This window comes from Rhea americana, unplaced genomic scaffold, assembly GCF_003343005.1.
Source record: "Rhea americana isolate MKP2758 unplaced genomic scaffold, rheAme1 scaffold_28, whole genome shotgun sequence".
NCBI lineage: Eukaryota > Metazoa > Chordata > Aves > Rheiformes > Rheidae > Rhea > Rhea americana.
The window spans coordinates 5,916,972-5,938,334 of record NW_028186401.1 but is presented as its reverse complement, the minus strand read 5'-3'; the positions used below and the strand labels follow the sequence as shown (position 1 = coordinate 5,938,334).

General features: G+C 40.0%; 1 protein-coding gene across 1 annotated transcript in view; it reads right to left on the bottom strand.

Annotated features, from left to right (window-relative positions):
* ABHD2 (abhydrolase domain containing 2, acylglycerol lipase) overlaps positions 1-14,073 on the bottom strand; it is a 31,066-nt gene extending 16,993 nt beyond the window's left edge. Inside the window, exons 1-4 of the mRNA XM_085308674.1 lie at positions 13,986-14,073; positions 12,957-13,157; positions 2,898-3,073; positions 1,254-1,421 (exon numbers count right to left, since the gene is read on the bottom strand). Of these exons, the coding sequence (XP_085164800.1) occupies positions 1,254-1,421; positions 2,898-3,073; positions 12,957-13,150 (538 nt within the window). The 5' untranslated portion in view covers positions 13,151-13,157; positions 13,986-14,073. The remainder of the gene's footprint in view (positions 1-1,253; positions 1,422-2,897; positions 3,074-12,956; positions 13,158-13,985) is intronic.
* Positions 14,074-21,363: the final 7,290 nt, after the last annotated feature.

Below are 21,363 nucleotides of genomic sequence, written 5' to 3'. Positions count from 1 at the left end.
ATAGGTAATAACTTAGACAAGAGCATTTTTTTTTTGGTGTCAGGCTAAACTTACTGTACCAAAGGCTTCAGAGAACAACTAGTGACTTCTGAGGCTGTATTCAGAGTCCTAAGAAGGTATCTTTTTGGAAGAAAGCTCAAGCTTTAATCAAGAGAAAGGCTGATACTTTGAGCTTTTGTCTTGAACCAAGCTTGACAGCCTTAAAGTCACTAACAGCATAGGACTTCATGACAAATTGAGGCACTCTGTATGCCTAAAGTGTTTTCTTACTCATGAGGAGGTCATAACTATAAAACAAGCAACAAAGCATTATTGGCTACTTGCCTACCAGACCTGCAGTCTCAAAGCGCAAAACACTTCTGTTTCAGCAATTCAACTGTTGGAGATAAACACTCAGCTGAACTCAGAACAGATAATGAAGACACTTATTGTTAAGAAAAAAAAATTCTAACAGCAGCCCACTAAACCCCCAGACTCCTGACATAATGTACTTACATGCTTGCAAAAAAAGGGACATGAGGGCTCAAAAGAACTTGGGAACAAGTGGATCATGTCTCAGGCAGGAAGGTCACTTTCTACCGAGATTGTTACATACTAGCAAGGCCRATAATAGCTGGTGGCACTTCGTGCTGAATACAGCAGTGAGCTAGTGTAGCTCAAGATAACTGTTTTTACTCTTTTTATTACCTAGGTTAAGAAAGGAAAGACATTCCCTTATATTCAAGGTGAAACCTCAATCACGGCAGTTAAGCACTACTTCTACAGTATGACAGTGAAACTACATAATTGTTTCCTTTCCTTGTAACATCCAGGGACAAGCCTGTCTTCATGTGTCCTTGACAACACTGAGTAGCTTAGTACAATCTCCCCCCATACTTTGCATTTTACATGGTCTTCGGAGTAACATTTATCCTACAGTGCTGGAAGACTGTTTAGTCTACCACTGCACTGACATTTGAGCACCTCAAACTGTTTGAGCAGGCTTAGTAGTCACAAGTGCCTTTTCCAAGATCTTCCCAAAGTCATCTGCTTGGTTAGGATACATGTGTAAGAGCTGGGAGAAACAATGAGGAAAACTGGATCCYAGTATGAGCCTCTTCTCATATGCAGCTTCAGTTCAGTTCTTATGTTCATTTTATATTGTTTCAGACTCTTTCAACRTAACACCACTGCCATATCTGAATGAGGCCAGTATCAGCAAGCCTTAGAAACATCACAAACTTTAAAGTTACCAGCTGTCATAAAGTACCTACCATATGTGAACATTCGTGGAGAAGTCAGTTCAATATTTGGTAGGGCTCCCAAATGATTCAGGACAGCACATCTGTAACCGTTTTTTTGTGCATAGTCAACAAAAGTGCGGATATACTGTTTTTCACTATGGTTTGCAATCCCAGGGCAGATGACCATTGTGACATCCTCTGTGATGCAGAAAGGGAGGGAAGATAAGTAAATGTCACTTCATGCAGATGTAGAGATTCAGAAACTTTCTATTTTAGATCCATGCGAAACTATCAACCAGAAGAAAGCTAAAGTCCTACTATGCTGCCAAGTAAGTCCAGTCTAAGACAGGAGACTAAGCAACTATCATGCTACAGAGACAGTCAGAATTAAACTCCAGGGAAAGCTGTCCAGTTTTACAGGCACTGCCTAGAGACCAATGCTGAGATCTTCCACATTGTTCTTCAGAGCAAGAATAGTTGTCATTACACATGTTCTGCCTCTGACAGCCTATTGCTACTGCTAAGTATCCACAAGCTTTGGAGCCTGCTTCTCCTTCATGTACCACATAGATTGACTAGACTACTTCTCCCTCATTTCCTTTGCACATTTCTGTGTGACCAAATCCTTAACACTAAGCTTTGCTAAGCACAGAAATAGTGTCATTAATCTTCTGCTTCATGGCTTTATCAAAGATAGATCTATTAAGAGTGTTCAGTTTTCCTATATGAAAAAMCACCTATTTTGATTTGTCCAGGATTAGCATACAGACTTCCAATCAGCATACTCTTTGCTATTTGTTTACTAGCACCTCTAGCTTTTACAAATTTCTGCCTTATGAGGAAAGCACTGAACAGATTCTCTTCAGGAATACAGATAATAGTAACTGTTACTATGCAACATCGTACCACAAGGATCTCAACTGGCATGATTAAGAAAAGAACTTGGCCTTTTCTGAAGGCCAAACTAGAGTCACAGCCTTAAAATTAATCAGCTACTGCAAAGGTAAACTGTACTTCTGAAATCAAGTCACAGTAACTCAGTTTTAAGTGTTGCTGTTACTAGTAGTAACAGCAAGTTTTAAAGCTGACACTCACTCTGAAAATACCTACCTAATGAACTAAGAATCAAGCTTTTCTACTTTTAAGTAGAATTTTTCAAGTCAGGACTCTCTCATACTCTATATACAGAGTTTGATTTCACACAGACCTTGAAACAGCTACTGTGACCATATTGTGAATAAAGACTAGCAAGTATGTCTTTAAAGGGGGTAATCAAGTTCGGCTTCTCTTCCATAGACATCTATGCTAGCATTACTAGTATTTGTTCTGTGATCCCAGTTTTAACAGGTAAAGGATGCGTCAAATGCAAGTCTAAGCACCAGTTTCTTTGCTAGACTCTTCACCTGACACAAGTTACAGAACATTTCTGTTCTTCAGCCCCCACTCTTGCCACTGGACAAAGGTTAGTCCAGCAAGGCTTCCCCCAACATCTGAGATGGTCTTTCAGTCTCCAATTGTGGGTTAATATTGCTGAGCAACTCCTTTCTTATCACCAGAAGCAACATCTACCCTTTCTGATAGATCAGGTAGCACTGTCCTTGCCCATCTCCTTCCACCTCCAAACACAAAAATCAAGGCTTGCARGCAAATGCAGCAGGCAGCTGTTTGACTGACCTCCAATGCAGTGCTCAGACTGTGGCTCAAAGAGATCAAAGGTTGCTGTTGCTCCATCTGGCATTGTAAGGTACTTGCGAAGTCCATATGGATGTGGTGATCTTACTCTCCCCATTTTCCCATAGAGGGCAGTCTGGATATGTCCACTTTTTCCCCAGATCAAGGGTGGAATGTACCTGAAAGAGGTGGCAGTTTAATTGTATAACCCTGTRACATTACCAAGACTGAGAACATCTAAGTAACCCTGTAAAAGGATTTCCCCCACCCCCATATCACTACCAGTTAGCAAGAACAACTTCATGTTTTTCTATTCTATGACTGAAGTGTAGCACTGATCTTTGCAAACTTACCAAGGAGGGGACACAAACAAGCTCTCAAAGCTGAGGAATCAGGACAGACAGCAGCAAAACAAAGGCTAAAGTTCAGGAATTCCTGTATAATGAAGTGTTACATGCATAAATGCTTCTCACAATAGCCAGATGTCTTGTGTCTTAATAGGACTGGGACAGCATGTTGCTAGCCAACCAGACTGACCTTCAAAACTTGTCAAATGCTGTAAATCTGTTTTAATTGAAATATTGAAGCCTGCTGGGCTGAACCACATAGAAACTTGTATAAGCACTTGACTACATAAGTCAGTGGCAGAAACTGTATGGGATTAATACCAAGTCTTAGAAGACTGAAAAGCCGCAAGTCATGCTAGCTGGGACTGCTATGTAGCACTGCCTCTCAGTTAAGTGAGAAATATGGCACAGGTCAACATTGCTTTTCAAGTGGAGAGAATAAAGCGGAGAACTGGAAAAGGACCCGTAAAAATTGGTCAACTGAGCTCCACTGAGTAACACACTATCAGATTAAGAGGGAGACTCCACTAACCATATTTATCAAGGGCACTGAAGCTAGGTCACAAAGCAGACTTTCCGCCCCTCTAGCATACTGCTTCTCAAGAAGAAATGGGATAGAATACAGCTGTTAGCTGGAAGGGGTTAAAAGTTTGTTATCCAATTTGTTAGTACAAACATATTAGCCAAACTGTTTAACAGGAAGAGGCATACTGCCGCCCAAGTGATGGTGGGGGCAGTCACCTGGCCATTTTGCTGAGGAGACAGACTGAGCAGATGCCTTGAGAAAGATAGTTACATCAGCTCTCATCACAAAAGCATGAACGATTCATTATTTGGGAGAACAGCTGCCCCAGGAGACATGCTTCCAATTAAGGAACCATGTTCTCTACTACAGAGCACATTATCCCCAGCAAGCTGAGAGCTGCTGACATCACCTTAGAACCTGATAGATCAGTATCTCCCTCTTGTTTTTAGCACTTCAATTATTTCCTTTTATTGCTTGAGACCATATGAAGCAGAAATGCCATTCTTTCCCATTTTCCCTGTTCATGAAAAAAAAAGGCAGTTTGGAGCTTATGAAATTTACTATTTAAGTCCATAACTCACTGGAATGTGACTGGATAGGAGTCTTTTATTCTCTGACACTGTCCACACATCTTTCCCACATCAGCTTCATGTACCATATCCGCAACTCTGTCCCTACCTCCTCCTTTAAAATAGGACTCTCTMTAAGACATAAGTGCCAAGGCTTGTTTAGCAAGACAAAAGCAGCAGTTCTAAGTAAGTCAGTATAAAGCTAGACCAAAGCCTTTACATATATGGGTACACCAGCACAAGGGAGAAGGGCAGATTCTGCCTGTAGTAAGATAACTTGCATTAAGAAAGAGGCTCCAGCTAAAGTACTGTGTGAGTATTATATGTCAATATTAATATACCTGCAGTCTCTCAACTCTAATATATGCAGTGAGAGATTTTAAACTCTTAATTGAAGCCTGGAGTTGTTTCTTTAGGCAACGCTAAAAGTCTAAAGCCCTACAGGAGTTTTGTTAAATTGGCAAGGGATTTAAGCRAAGATGTCAAACTGCCAACTGGCCTGAGACAAACATGTCTGCTATTTGGCATAGTAAAGGGGACAAATAGGGGGTGAAAGTGAGACCATTGCTTCTATTCTCAGCTATTAACCTGAAGATACATAGCTTAAAGCAGGTGCTATTCTGTTTAGCAAGTTTCTAGACTCAGCATAGAAAAAAGTCACTGGAAATACAGAATTACCATTTTTTAATAATGTGCATTCTGGCTTTCAGAATGGGCAGGAAGAATTATATTCCTGCAGAGGATGAAGGCAATTAATCCTGCTGCAGAGACTGAGGCTCACCAGTACTCACAAGGCAGAGATTCAAAGTTACTACATAGCTGAAGGACCATTTGAACTATGTTCTCAGAAGACAGAAGTCTCCCAGCTCTAGCACCTCAAGACAGGTGTTCATTTAAAACAGTTTCACCCATATCATCTTTCAGGCTGCTTCATCAGGAAGTGATAGTGTCTTATAGTTCAGGACAAGCAAAGGGGCACTCCAGGGCAGAGACCAAATGGAACTTCAGCTCAAAGCAAGAATCAGCTAGACCTAACAGGAAAAGCTACAGAGAAGTCAAGGTGCTGACCTGACACAGGTTCCTGGAGAAACTCTGACGGGGTCTGTCCTTTTCCCCATTCTCTCCCCTTGCTTGCCCCCCCCCCCAAACTTCCCTCATGAGTCCCACAAGAGAGTGACTTCAAAGAAAAAAATAAAAAAGCAACACAGTAGCTCATTATACAGATTCACTCAGTTCTAAGTTCACTTCCTAAATAGACCTAAAAACAGATTTCTGTGCAAGTAGATACCATTTCAATAGAAGTTATAGGAGTTGCCAAATGATGCCTTGTAACCTTGTAAGTTGGACCTCAGTGTATCTTGGATTCTGTTGTCCAACTATAAAGCTTTTAAATTAAGCTACATGAGGATTAGTGGCATTTATCAACCTCATCAGCCCAGTATTGCTATACTCAGAGCTAAACACTGCACCTGGGTACCTGCCAAGCAGTGTGGCAGCATATCAGCCATGCAAAGATTGCCAGCAGTGATACAGACTGCCCAAGGTCATTCTCAACAACTGCTGGTAGAGATGGAAAATTAGCCGACACATTCATGATTCAAAGATGACATGTAAGATTGTGCATCCTTTTTTCAAATGACAGTACTAACAGGACTGATGGTTCTACACAGGTAATACATGGTTCACTGTATCAAGTTTTGAATAGTTCCCAGGACTGCCATGCCAGACAGGAGACATTGCCGTTCCAGCATTAGAAAAGCTGCTAGTTCCACCCCACTCATTTAAGACTTTCAGTTTGGTAACTATACTCCATCTACAGAGTGCTTGACTGCCTTTTTACAGAAGTCCTCTGTGGCTGGATTTTGCCAGTAGCTCTTCCCTGGTAAGAGCTGCAAAATACGATCTATAGTACAATGTGCAACTCTTCTGGAGATTTGCATGTCAACTTTGTTGCATTGGCTCTAATCCCAGGAGAAGAACATGAACTGGAAAGTTTTAGTGACTGTTTCTACAGAGCACTGTTTATCAAGAGGATCGCAGGTAGAATTCAGAGTCTTGTCCCATAGGGTAGCAGGAAAGCTATTTATCCAGCTCAGTAGTTAAGTTATACAGCTGTGCCTGATTAATGCTACCACCTCAACAAAAAATCCAAGAACTCTGCAAGCTCCACTCTCTCCCCCACTCATTTAAAATTCAGCTCCCAGTTACAAGTTAGTCATACCATGCAATAGATGCAGTAGATGCAGCAGCACATACCCCAGGATGTTGTTACTCTGAAAGGAAACTACAACAGTCAAGGCCTCACTATTACCAGAACTTAAATGCAGACAAATGGATTCCAGACTCTTATCAGCATGCTATTTACCACAGCCTGCTTCCTCAGGTTGCAACTAGTTTCTTTGGAAGAAGTCCCTTGGACTGCCTTCAAAAAAAACCTGAAGTAACCTGAAGAACAGACCTTCATATACCATTTTACAAAGCTAAATTGAACATGCAGCTTCACTGAATTGTGCTTCAGTGAGAGACAGACTGAAGAGTCAAGAAATCCTATGACTCCACCCATAACAGACAGAGGCTGCCTATGGATTCCAGCTTCCCATCTGAAAGCTAGGATTGTGTAAAGCCCTACAAACAAGTGCACATTCACTACTCTCCTCCCTTCAGAGGGCACAAGGTATTTTCTGAGCATACCAAAAAAAACATTCAGTTTAACCTGACTCTAGTCAGTAGCTTAAAGTACTCACTCTGCATGGAGCTACACTTTAAGAGGACTATTCAAAGGTTAAGATCTAGCATGAGTAGTGTATATTGGGCAGTACTCATTACTCCTACATGAATCTATATGCCTCTGCAGTCTGCACTTAGCAAGTTCACACCATAATTTTCATGTATTTCAAAGACTGATAACTGCTATCTCAAGCTACTTTTTGCTTCATCACCATCCACTCACCTTTAAGCAACAGGCTTACGAGATAGAATATTCTAAGTCCCTTAAGCACCCAAATCTAGGAGACTGAATATTGTAAAACTTCAAGGGGAAAGGCTGTGTAAATCTTCCATAATTGGGGGGAGGGGAGAAAGACATTTAAACTCACCTTTTCAAATTGAAAACTTGCTTGTCTAACTTAGTCTAATGTATAAACTTCATGATTTCTAGCGGCTTTTTCAGTCTAACCTACAAACCCATGTAAAGCACCTCCCCAGCAATATTTCACAGCCAAGAACTATGAGTGTTTCCACCCTATAAAAGCAAATATCAGATAAGCTACTTTTCTTCACTCATGCCATACTCTGGAAAAAAAATAGTCTAGGAGACATTTTGGACTCAACCCAGCTGACAAACCTAAGAATTCAGTTACTTAAGTGTTGATAGCTATGGCTTTAGCACAGATTGCTTTGCAATAAGGCCACCATTCCTGGCTAACAGCTGAAAAAAAGGATGCTCCACTAAACAAATCAACTTGTTGTCAGAAGGGCATGCATCCAGTCTATTTTTCTTAAGGTAAGCTTTAAGAAAATAAGCTCACAGCATGTGACACATGGAAAATTCAACACCATGCAGGCTGGACTCTTTAAGAGAAGCAATTTAATATTCAGTTTAAGGAACATTCAAACATTACCCTTTAGATCTTATGCAAAGGCAGTCACTACTATCAAGTTTAGCCAGGACTTCCAAAAAATGGCCTTTTACTTATGAAGTGAGGTAGTTTCCCTCAGGCATTGGTCTTAAGTAGGAACAGAAGTGTTCAAAGATGCGATAGAGGTTTCTTCAGCTTCTCTACAATGCTTGCTGTAAGACAAAACAGTTCTGAAAAACTCCCATAGAGCTTATCCCAGGGTAACAGGTTCCACTCAACGGAGACTGTTCTCTACCACTATACATTGCCTAGTGTGCGCTGTTCCAGCTAGGCAGCTCTCAAATGCACGAGAGGCCAAGTAGAGACAGCAGAACTACATCTACATGCAGCATACTCACTACTCTGCAATAGCCAAGAATTACAGATTCTCAGGAGCTAGCCAAAATGAAGCCTGAGCAGCCAGGTAGGTGATAAACAGCAGCCAAGATGATCTCTGGCTCAAGACAAGGCATCTGTGCGTCCACACAAGGAAGAGRATGATGCAGGACAATCAGACATTCAAGTATTGATAGCTGAAAGAGCTAGAGGCAAGATCATGTTACACTCGACACAGAAATCTTGGTTTCTGTGGAAGAAATTGCTTCTCAGCCTGCTCTAGATAAAAAGGCTGGTAACTGAACTTACCTAAGTGTTTTCCCTGTTTTGATTTCGTCAGAGACACCAGATATTCTGACGAAGGACAGATACTTGAGGGCTAGCCCTACAACTTCATGTGTTTCATGTTCTCCTGTCTGCCTTCAGTCACAGTTCAGTTACTGAAATACAAGYGCAGGGTTACCAGTTACTTAATATGGCAACTAAATTGTGACATGATGCAGGTACAGAGTTCAGATTATTGCTCTTAACTACCTAAGTAAATTCATACCCAGTTATATTAATATGTTCACAAATGCTAAAATTTAATCCCAAATGCTCCATTTCAGCTACATAACCCAGCCCCACATCTTGACAGGTGAATATTCAGAACAGTTCATAAGAACAAGAGAATTCCCAGGTGCTCAAATGTTGTCCTAAATTTATATTAGAAAATAATCCCAACAGATGCTTGTAGATTATGTTTTAGTGGCCATCAGACAGATTATGATTTCAGAGCGTGTTCATCACCCAGTATATAGGAATTTAGGAAGGCAACAGCTGTATAAGCAGCTCAAAGCACATGAGAACCATGCTATTTTTATTAGCAGTCATCAGCATTCAGATGCTCAAACATCTGAAATGGAAGTCCAGCAACAGGCTTATTCCAGGAACATATCATTTCACTGGAGAGTAACACTTTAAACATTAACTCTTATATCATCTTTAAYGTGCTATTGTACATTGAATTCAAAAAGCAGAGTCTAGAAGTTGCCAAAATCACGAGATGCCCTGAGTACTACTACCTGCACTACAACAGCTGACTTTCACAAACAAGTCTAAGTGTTTTAGAGGAAGCTAAAAAAAAAAAACCCTTCCTTCCCTAAGGTCAAGGCTCCCACTTATAGCAAGCTGCCATTTTCCTATCTCTTAAGATGTCCACATGCCAAAGCACCAGAATACTGTTTCATTTTTATTCTACTTTATTCCATCCAGCATAAAACACTAAGGAGCTGGTAGGAATCAAACACTCATTAGATGGAAGACTTAAAAGACTGAAGTCAGCTTTTCTGACTGCTTCTATGCTCACATCTAGGGAAGAACAACAGTGCAGAAAAATATTCTGGCACTAGGCAGCCTACTTATCAGTGTAAGTTACTGCACAAACAAAGGATAAGGAGGATGTAAGCTGGCTCTTCAACAGCATTTACTAAGAGGCTTGGCAGTCACTTGCTCCAGTCTTGAGGAGCTTGCTGTTAAGAATATAAACATGCAGGAGACAAGGGTAATTGTTTCCCATAGAGTTGCAGTATAAGCACTATGCTCATTAAAAATAATGATACACACATTTGACAGCAGAAGAAGTTGGAAACAGCCAAAAAAAGTATCCTAGGACAGTAAATACTGATCAAGATTATTTTAGGGTCAGAGGAGCTAATGCTGTATTCCACAGGAACAGGAGAAGAGAGCAGACTTTCTGTACCAGTTGAGAAGACAGAAAAAGGAGACAGCTGCAGCCARTGGCTAGGCAAGTAAGTATTCAAGGATACCAACAGTTGTGTTGACTCACAAGAGCTTCCGAGCAAGAGGCAGTTCTTTAAATGAAAAGAGGGACTGATTTTTAATTTACCTGGTAAGCCAAAGGACCAAGCTTGACAGTAGCAGAAGGAAAACAAAGRAAAAAAAACATGAAATCTAGGTAGGCAAATTCTCTTGCTTATCAGGGTTTGACAGATAACAATTCTTAAAATAAGTAAAGAGTTAACTGTTAAAAGCAATACTAACATTTACAAGCACAAGGTATCTAGCATGTAGTCATCTCACGCAGTTTTACTACCAAAAGCTCTTTATCTACCCACCACTTAGCTTCATTAAGATAAGTTCACAATTTACTCAATAAATCCATAGGTAAAGGTGGTGTTATGAGGGTGAGGGGTGAAAAAACACTGAAGTGGTTTACTCATGAAACATACAGGCAAGTGGCAGGTCTAGCTCAAAYTGAAGTAGACACAGCCAAGTTAGGAGAGATTCAGTAATTTCCACGCTTCAACCTACAGACAAGTTTAGAAAAAAAATATTTACTCCCTGCTGATGTGTGTAACCAAAGCTGCAGTTCAAAGGTCAAAAGGCAARTTATCAACAGTCCCTAGACACCATTTTAGGTGGTTTTGAATAGCTGCACAGGTAGAACAACTTAATTCATTTCTGCTCTCTTCCTGCCACCCAGGCTTTTCAGCATTACCCTTACCATTAAGGAGGGTGACCATCTTTTTCCCCTTCCTCCCTTGAGTATATGGAAACCAAACAGACCAGCTCAGAAAACCAGTTCACAGCTGTACAGATGAATCAGTGGGACATYTCCACAAAGCCAGTACTGATATGAAAGAAAGGACTGTTGGGCTATTTATTTTGTATCCACGCTTGAGTTCAAAAAGAGCTGCTTAATCAGCTTTCCTAACATTCAGAAAATTAGGAAGTAATCAAAGCCTTAAGATTTCAGTGGAGTATGGCACAAGCTGTCTCCAGCTAATTAGCCCTACAAACTAATTCACACATAATTGAAGGAATTTAGATATATTTGTTCCCCACCAGACAGGAGAGTCACCTGGAGAGTAGAGACAGACAGAATTTCTTTGATTTCTTTAATCTCTATACTTAAATGTCTGTGATACTTCAACAAGAAAGCAGTCGCATATACATCATGTTAGAACATAATTATCCTTCCTCCAAACACTTTCAAAATCCCAGAACCATTATATTCCCCTTTCCAGGGGATAAGACTGAGCAGTTAACTATTGACACATTTGATTCTAGCCATTTGTTCAGTTGCATTTCTTTCCTGTAGCCATAGAAGCATTTCAGGCATTGTTTAAGGATCACGCGTTAGAAATCACTGCTAGTTTTCAGAGAAGTTTGAGCTCTGACTCGATCAGGACAGAGTACACTGTCCAAGACCACACACTAGTAACAGCACTAAGGCTACAGAAGAGAACTGCTTGCGGAATCAGTGTACAACAGATGTGTTGCAGTTCTTCAGACATGACTTGAGCTATGAGAGCAGAGATGAAAATGAAGCAGCACAGACTCTGAATTAGCTTACTGTAAGTACATGCATCTAAGCTTTGAGTAATCTGAGATCAATATGCCTTTAAGACTGGTAATCAGTAAAGCTTCCTGCTTGTTCTTTCACTGACTAGGGACATATGAACCTGGAATGCCAACAGTGAGGTGTCAAGCAGCTAAGATACCAAGTAACCAGAACCTCCGCAGTCTTTTACATAGAAGCAACTGCTTTGCAGTTAAGGCACCAAACATAATTAAGGTCCAATTTCAGCACTCAGTTTCAGCATAGGTCTATGTTACCACAAGATCCAGTTCATCAGGCAATCCTCTTTGGAATCTGCTTCAAAAGGAATAATGCTTTGTTGCCTCTAACAATTTAGGAACCTGATGGCCTAAGATCTTACACTTCTGCAATCAAAGCACGTAACATAACACTGCTAAAAGCCTCCCATCTTCACTAGAATGACTATCAAGTCAGTTCAACACCCGAGATCCAAAAGGAAGGTTTACTTGACAGAGCTTACTAGATAATTAACTTAGAGCTTTTAAATAGGACTTACGGTGATTGCAAGATAGAAATACTGTAATAAAAAGTACGCCAAAAGCCTCATTACCTAATAGTATGAAGCATTTACTAAAATTTAAAGTGAAGGGCAGCTACACTGATCCTGGAGCCCCTACAATGAGAGGTCAAGGACCAGTCTGCTCAAATACACTTGACCTTGATGTTGACTTCACAGCAAATTAAACAGCCTTTTCTTACAATTGGCCAAGATGTCATTACTTTAATAAATTAGTTGTGAAATCTATTATTGGACAGAGTGCATCACTAGYCTAACAACTTAAGGCACTTCAAAAGAAGTAGACACTATAGAACTAATAGCTATCCCTATGTTCATTAGCAGTGTCTGAAGTCTTTACTACTGTGAGCCCCAACAGATTTCTTCCCTACTAGAACAGAGGAAGTGTGATCAAAAACAAATGCTGATTGTATTTCTCCCTCCCTCATTTCCACAGGTAGTGTTGTACAGCACAGTCCACTGCAATACCAGTATACAGATCCTAGYAATTCAGAGCAAGCTTGAGGTGCAGGTATACTTTTCCATGTATCCACAGACAGTCCTGAACAAGGCTTGGTCCTATGTAATCCAGGCAGCCAGGACACTAGCAATAGTAAAATATTTGACTGTTAATATACTGGTTTCCAGATCYAGAATCTCTTTATTTTCTCAGAGAATACTTTGCCATTCATTTGCACCAAGGTTTAAGAAACACCCTAGGGAGAAGGTTAAGYGCAGCTCTTCTCCCTGTGGTGCAAGGCAACATGCTAAAGAGATRCTACTTACTCTTTGGTCAGAAGTGGGCAGGATTTGAGCAGAAAGCGGGACAAAGCAGAGTCCTGGTAAATGAGATCAGGAGGAGCAGTCGGACTCTTTAAGTTCAGGCAGCGAACAATAACATACAAAACAGCAGCAACTGCAGCCAGCTTCACCCCATCAAATACTGCTGGCAGCTCAGGGGTTTCCAACATTGCACTCATTTTGAACCTGAGGATTAAAAAAAAAACATCTTTAATCTTTCCAATAGACTGTTTAGAATCAATGTCAATTGCCATGTTAACTATAAAACCACACCAGCCACATTAAGTTGTCAGTTAACACTACTACAAAAATACTAGATACCACCTTTTATRAGCAACTTTTAAATGAAAGGAAGTTTATTTTGTACTGCTCTGAAGACTCTGACCATCACAACAAATAAAGACTGGATGAGTTGGGCAGATTCATTCCTAATCAGCACTGCACTAGAATTGCAGCAGTGTCTCAGGTGTCAAACCCTACAGTCTGTAGTCAGTCAATCTTGGCCAGGATCCCTAGTGTCTAACCCAAATAACCTGGCTTTCCACTCATCTTCTATGAGGTAAGATCAGCAGCTTCGGATGTGTTTCTTCCCAGATGTACAAGCCAAGCTGAGAAGGGGAACTTGAAAGGACTACTGTGCTATTTTCTCAGTCTGACTTCTGCAAGGCAATGAGAATATTGGTACTAACACCTGCAGGTATTTAAGGCAGTCACTTGTATATTTTAATTCAATGCAATTCTGCAGCTAAAGAACTAGGATTATATCCAATCCTTCAAGGATTTCAGTGTAAAGGAGAGAAAAGAGAAAATCTAGTCACAGAACTAAAACATCCTTCCACTTTGATAGCTGAATCAGCTCACAAAATTGTTTCTTTTGAAAAACACAGATGACTCAAATAACTGGCTACAGTTAGATTTCATCTGCACTGAAGGAGCAGGTTTTTGCCTTGGTCTTCATCTTTCTTCAACTACCTGGTTAAGCCAAATGAGAGTAAGTAACAAGCAAAGTTTTACCAGTGTCACTTTCTTCAAGCTAGAAGTAATCAGTAGGCCTCAGTAGATGCAGCTTTTACTGTCTGGTTCCACCTGCTAGCCAAGTTACCTGCAGATGGAAGACAAAGCATGCAACTCTATTAATATAGATAAAGCTGAATCTCTATTGGAAGATAAGAACATAAAATTTATGTAGAGGTCCTATCACAGACATTTTAATTGGTTTATATTCAGTCATAGCCACTTTTTGATACGCTCATGATTACAAATCTTTTGCCTATTGACAAATTTCAAGTTATATCAGTTGCCTATAGCATACTAATTCTCTCAACTGCAGCAGGCAAATATCCTCATGAGAAGAGATACAGGAAGCAGTAACAAGAATCGGTACAACTTCAGATGAGGTTGCTACAGAACACCAGAGCAGGGCTATGGACTTCATAGAAAGGCATATAGTCAGAGTCTTAGCAATACAGTAAAACCGTCCCTAGTTACAAAAAGGTACCTCAAATCTCTTAATATTTAAAGGACTTGAAGTGATAGGCCACTGCTCCCCTCAACTTGATAGCATCTATGCTGTTACTGCAATGCTAAGTCAGACCAAAAGTTTCCTGCTACTTTTACACAGGATTAATAAGGAAGTGTAACTTTTATAAATAGAACCTTGTATAACAGGCTCTGCTGTTTCTACACTTGCATCGAGAAATTATACTATCATCACACATCAAGATGGTGAGCCTCCATCAGGAGGCTCAGACACAGCTGCCTAATTAGCACTTGAGCACATACAAAGACTATTACAAAAATTTGATAATGCCAATGAACACAATATAGCTTTAGGCCTGTAACTAAAATGTAAGCAATATTTACAGTTAGCACTTCTGATTCCCTATAGGCATAATAAGCTGATTTGGAATCAGAGCTTCCAGGCAAAAGCTTCAGAGCTCTATCTGCTCCTTTGAGACCTGTATTTCTGACTCAGAAAATAAGCCAATAAGAGGCCATACAAAAGCCTTACTCTTCTGCCAGTAAGAATGAGGAAGCCTCAGAAGTACTGTCTGTACCAATGCAGCTGCACCAAAATCCCTTGGAAGAAAGTAAGTCCAACATCAGCTATTGATTAACYGCATGTTGGATGGCAGTTTATGCCACCGCAGCTGTTTGCGTTGTAGGAGAACGGAGGTGAGGAAAGCAGAGACACTAACCCTGGAGAATTCGGAAGCTTTTATTTTCCAACTCTGAGCTTCACCAAAAGAGTGAGACTATAAAAGCAAACATTTATACTTCTGATCAAGAGATTATCAGCTTCATGTCAAAATGAAGAATTCAAATGCTCATTATTCTAATACAATGTTCTTATTTTCACCCTTAAAACAAGTTTACCAACATTACATACAATTTAGAAGCAACAGCCAAGAGGCAAACTATAAAGTTTGACTTTTCATTGAAAGTGCCAGAAGAAAGAGTAAGCTCCTGAATAGTCAGTGCCTAAAGGACAACCAGGTGCTTCCCCATTTAAAATTATCTTCCCATCACTGTTTCACTTAGAAACATCACAAGTAATATTTATATTAGCATCTCTAAGACCTTTGTCAGCTGGATTTTATGATAGTTTTCTGTTCTACAGCTTTCATATCACTGATTAAAGTTAAAATAAAATTCAGCATGACCAATCATTAACATTTTCTACTAATGACTCAATATAACTCATCCAAACGAAGTTTTAATTCCAACTCATCTCCCCACCAGTCTTCAGATTTCAAACACCTCACATTGTGACACTTCTATATCCAGTTTTTGTCCATTACTTTTGTAATTAGAACCAAACCATACTAGCTTGGAGAAAAATCAACTTGCTAATAAAACAGCGCTATCCTTTTGACACTTAGTCTTTTTCCTCTTCTAGAGGGAATTAAGTRAATGCATTTTAGAAGTTCTTGAAGCAGATCCAGGTATACCTCACATGTGCTTAAGACTTGGGCATTTGTCAACATCTTATCTAAAGCTTCAGGTTAGTCTGTACATAAATGAAGATGGCACTGCTGCTGTTACATCTGCTTATCAAGTATGTGTAGTGATTAACTAAGCAGCTAATCTAGCCTGTGAGGTTAAATTTTTAAGTGTCCCACAGTTTCAACCATGACACTTAAGGGACTTCCTAGAGTGGCTGCCCGACATTTCTGAATGCCTAAGCAGACTTCTCTCAGCCAGAGCAGATTTGCAGGAGCTGAGCCAGAGTACTCAGCTCTGAAATTTTAAAGGTTTAACATATAAAATGGATTTGAGAGCTCTGCCTCTAATCACTTAGGACAAATACCTCCCCTTTTKCAAGCACAGATGAGGTCACCTTCCATTTTGTTAAATCCTTCTTGCATTGACCTAATAACTTCAGGGTTTACAAAAAGAGGACAGATAACCACAGTGTTCAGCTAGTCAAAATTTAATCTAGAATCTCCTCTAAGTGGGTCAGTATTAATATGAACAAACAGACAATTGCTCTTTGTGTATAGAACACTGGATTCACTTTTAGCAAGCGAGATGAAGTTAGCAACAGATGTTTCAATTGATATATTTAATTCTATTTGTGATTGGAGGCTAACTCCAAATTTAACTTGCAAAGTGCTAGATTTATGAAGTCTTCTCATTCTTCCTTTCATCAAGGAAAAAGAGTTGGAAGTCACACTACAGGGAAGAATCATTTTAGCACTGTTTTAACACAGCACCTATACAAGTGTAGTGAGGAAAAAAACTCAACATCCTACTTTTTCAGATTAGAACAGAAATGGGTACTACAAAAGCCAGGAGAGCTACAGGGAATTCCTCAAGTAACCCTTAAAGGACACTAGGTACCTTCACTAAGATATGCATCAGTATGTGGAGTGGAATCATTACGGACAAATCTGAGACTTGCACACAGTTGCAGGTTTCCTACGGAGACAAGGCTCGTCCACAGACAGAAGTCACTTCATTCCCATTGCTCCATGGGGCATGCATGTTTAGTACCAGCTTTTTAAACAGTACAGCTTTATTGTACTGTCCAGTATCTTGTCTTCTGCCAGCATTTTTCAGTAAAAGTGAAAAAGCATTTTTATATGAAGTGCTAAGCCTGAATTGCTACTTTAGCTACCAAGCTCTGCAAAGAGTTATAGATATATGTATTTTAGGGCTATACTACCAGTAGCCCCATAGTTTTAGGGATACAAAGCAAAGCATCACACTGTTTCAATATAGTATCTAACCTAAACATGCTTGACACATCAAGAGCCTTCTATTATCTTCAGTAGTAGCTCAGAAGAACAGGTGCAAAGCAAATACTGAGATCATACGATACTGCTCCATGCTTCCGGCCACTTAAACAACCAATTAAGGCTCAGACTTTAAAACAGTTAGAGGAAACTAATAAGAATTAGGTGAGCACTTCAAGCATTTAGTCTTAGGTTTCAAAGAGAAGTTAGAGATAAAGTATAGCCTCCTTCAGAGTCATCAAGAGTCTCGCCAAGCCCACTAGAGTTTCATCATCTGATATCTGATGATTTTATCTCCAAATAAACAGGGCACAGTGACATGTCCTATCACAAAACATTATTTGGACAGTACATAGAACTCATTGGTTTAAGCCCTCTTCTGCCTTGTGCCAAAGCTAGCAGCCAGGACAGGATTTGCCTGGTTGGCAAGCAGCAGGTACTGTTTACACCACATTCCAACAAGAATTTCTTGGCTAGTGCCTTCACTGAAATATGACCTTTTCAGATACAATACTTGACTCATGTACTAAATTTAGGGGTACTCTGAGGATACAGGGACAAAGTTCGTAACATGAGGCACCATCAACACAGCAACAGACAGGTGCCTTCAACATTTTTTCAGCAACTTTGAGAAGTCTGACACTTTCAGAGTAGATGTCAAGCACCAGGGAGGTGTGGGTATGCATTCCAAGGCAGTTTGCTTGAGAAAGCACCTGAAGACAATTCTACAGTCACAGGGCCAAAAACACTTGTTCTTTCATTTCCCCAGGAAGGCTAATTCACAGTCAAACAAACCCTGAAAGTTTCACTTCCTTCCAACCACCAGGAACTACTTTTGTTTCTTCACAGGATCATTTTAACTGATCAAAATGGTTCTAATGCATGACACGTTTTTGCACTTCATCTTACAAGAAAGGTAATACATATACTGGAATTTACATAGCAACATAGCTGGTTCCTGCTTGTCACAGACAGATTAAAAACACTGCATTAACTTATCATGCACCTCTGATGTACAAGATTAAACTTAGGCAAGACCATTAAGGCTCTGATTGCTCCACAGAAATCAGTTAAGTGCATCTTATCTCAAAGAAAAGGCTCACGTTATTTAAAMGATTCATCTGTTACTGCAAGGATGTACCACTTTGCAACATCTTAACTGCTCCTTGTCTCCTACAGGTTAGGTCTTCYGCTCTTCTGCTTTCTGCAGAAGAGCTCAAGCTTAAAAGATTTTTCTTTTTTTTTTTTTTTTGAGGTGAGGGGAGAAAGGCAATACTGGCCAACACCTTTCCATGGTCTTACAGCCTAAGCAGATGCAACTTACCTATCGCATGACCTTCTGTCAGCAGGTAGCATCAAGCTCAATATAAGCTGAAGAAACAAGTTCTAGAGTACCAAGCAGTGCACGCTCAGCACTGCTGGCTGAACGCTACTGTGCTAAAGCTGCAGGCAAGATGCTGCTAGCATTAAGCCACAAATAGCTGAATGGGCTAACATTAAATGTATTATAGACTTAAGAGTTTATTCTGTTCCTTCACCATATTTTGAAATACAGGGTCATACTATCCAAGTCTCATTTGTCCTCAGATTTCAATCATTCCTTTCCTCACACTGTCACAGAGCTCAGATGTATTTTTCAGATGAGTACCGGGAGTCTGGAGTCCAAGCACACTACAGCTGTTCTTTGGTTAGCAACATGGCTCACTGCTGAGTAAATGGGGAGCGTGCTCCATGCCAGGCTATAGCAGAGAAAAAGCATCAAAGCACAAGCCAAGACAGCAAGCAGTGCTTAAACAGACAACTAAAAATCAATTGGTCAGAAAACATCAATGCATTATCAAAAGATGATGTGCCACTCCAGTCTGAAGTCTTTGAACCTGCTGCTTAACTTGTTTCTGGCCACAGAAAACTCTGCTGCACAGGTGTAAAGAGATCTGCAGTCATTCACTCAGTCTGCTCATGACAGATGCTAGTGAAGTTAAGTTCACATCTTTACATTTGAAAATAAGCAACAGTATTTTAGGACAAAAAAACAAAGACCAATACACACCTACACCAATTAAAGAATACTCAGATTTAATACAACACTCATTAAAGTGAGCTGAGATTTTTTTTTGACACACTTGCAATCATCAGCAAGTCCAAGTTCAAACAGTTAAATTTAGATTCTCTTCCTTCCAGTTGAGGGGAGAGAATCTGAATAGCAGTTAGGGATGTGTCATACATTTTAGGAAGTTTTCTCCTCCACTAAGCATATTCACCTTAACAGACACTGCTGATCTGCTTTCTTCATTTAGCACAAGCTTTTTATGTTAACACATGCCCAACCAATACTTCATAAAAGAGAGTGTTCTAGTCAAAGGACAGCCAGACCTGAACATCCTCAGTTTAATCTTTCTGGATCCTGCATCTTAATGTGAAGCAGATAAATTATTTAGAACCCAGGAGAGAATTAGGATTAACTGTTAAAAATTGAACATCTCATTGGCAGCCAGCCATTTCCCAGCTGATCCTTTTCTGTAGGGAGTCCATATTATATTTCTGGAGTACTCAACACCCTGGATAGGACTAGCACTCAGTTTTAATAGCAAATATTTGAGCAGCAAGTACATAAGAAGCTTCAGAAGGCTTTAGTGTTTACAGGAATTCAGTCCAAACTGATAGAGGAAGCTGTACGTGCTATTTATTGTAGTCAGTCTGAACCARTGATAATGAGAAACTCAAGTATTTCTCAACAGTAAAGCCAACCTCCCAGCTTTAGGCAACTATTCTCCCTGGTGAGCCTACAGATACTGATGAAAAACAGCCTTTGCTACATTGAGGACTATGACACTTCCTTCCACTGCTGCTATCTCTAACAGAGCGCAAGCACAACAGATGTTTCGAGCACAAGGACAGTGCAAAACTGCCTTGCAAAGCATTTTTAATTAGTGCTCTCTGATGCTGGCAAAGTAAGGCTAGTAGTCAGAGTTTCTTTTTTTTTTTTTTTTCCCATCAAGTAAACTAATAAAACTGGAGAAAAGACAAGCCTCGGGGCGAAAAAAAAAAAAAAAAAAAAAAAAAAAACTTCCTACATCTGAAAGAGGCTAGGACAGCTGCCTGACTAGGTTAGCATCATTGCCACCCACATACGTTGGGTAAGTGGGACCTTTGTCTTTTCTGTAAAAAGGACAGACTGTCCTTGCACACTGAAATTAAATCAATTGCTTCGTACTCAGTTCAGTCAACTGTTTTTGATCAGATATTTTTAACTGCATATAAGCTTAACTTCCAACTTAAATAGCTCTTGAAGAGCAAGCACTTCTATACAAATCCATTTTTCATATAGAAATAGTTGCTATATAGTGCTCATTAAAAATAGCTAGTTAGAGCTACACTAACACATAATAAAAGTTTCCAAAACAAACTCAAAACTTCAGATGAAGACTAACACAAACAGAACTCAGACTTAGGCTTTTGCTGGAGAGTCCACAACACTAGTTTCAGAGCACCTGAAGCCACCAGTTATTTCTAATGTAACAATTAAAGTCAATTTGCTTTTTCCATGATAACTCACCCTGTTTCTAATATTCCAGCAGCAATGTTAATCTAAAGTTGTTGTCAAGAGAAGGACCAGGAAGGCAAACTGGCATTTAATGATGTATGTTAAATTGTTCCAGTTAGAAAGACACAGGTACCAGAGCTTTCAACAACGCCAGCTAGAGCTAAGAATCTGGTTTGTACTTGCTAGTTTTTATCTGTTTTGAGCTGTCTCTTCCACACCCAACTAGTCACTACATGACACTGGCTTCCATGGTGTTTGATGTGCTTGCCAAAGCCCAAGCAAGTAAGCTCTGCTGAGTTTCAGTAGAGACAGCTACAAGTGGCACCTGCACCATACAGCATGAGTTAGAAGCAAGACTTTGCCAAATCCTGCCAGGCTTCTTAATTTAATCCAAGTTCTGGAATTGCCAGAGCTGGCAGAGTGAAGTAAGGATGGAGAAGTAGGAGGTAGAGAGCAAGAAAGAGGAGTAACAGGAGACCATGAATCCAGCAGCACCCAGAACACTTCCATTATCAAGTGAGGTTAAACTATGGAAGGTTTTAATCACTGCTCTAAAGCCATCATTTTCTACAGTGTATCAAATTACAACCAAAAGAAGAGTTGGAACGTA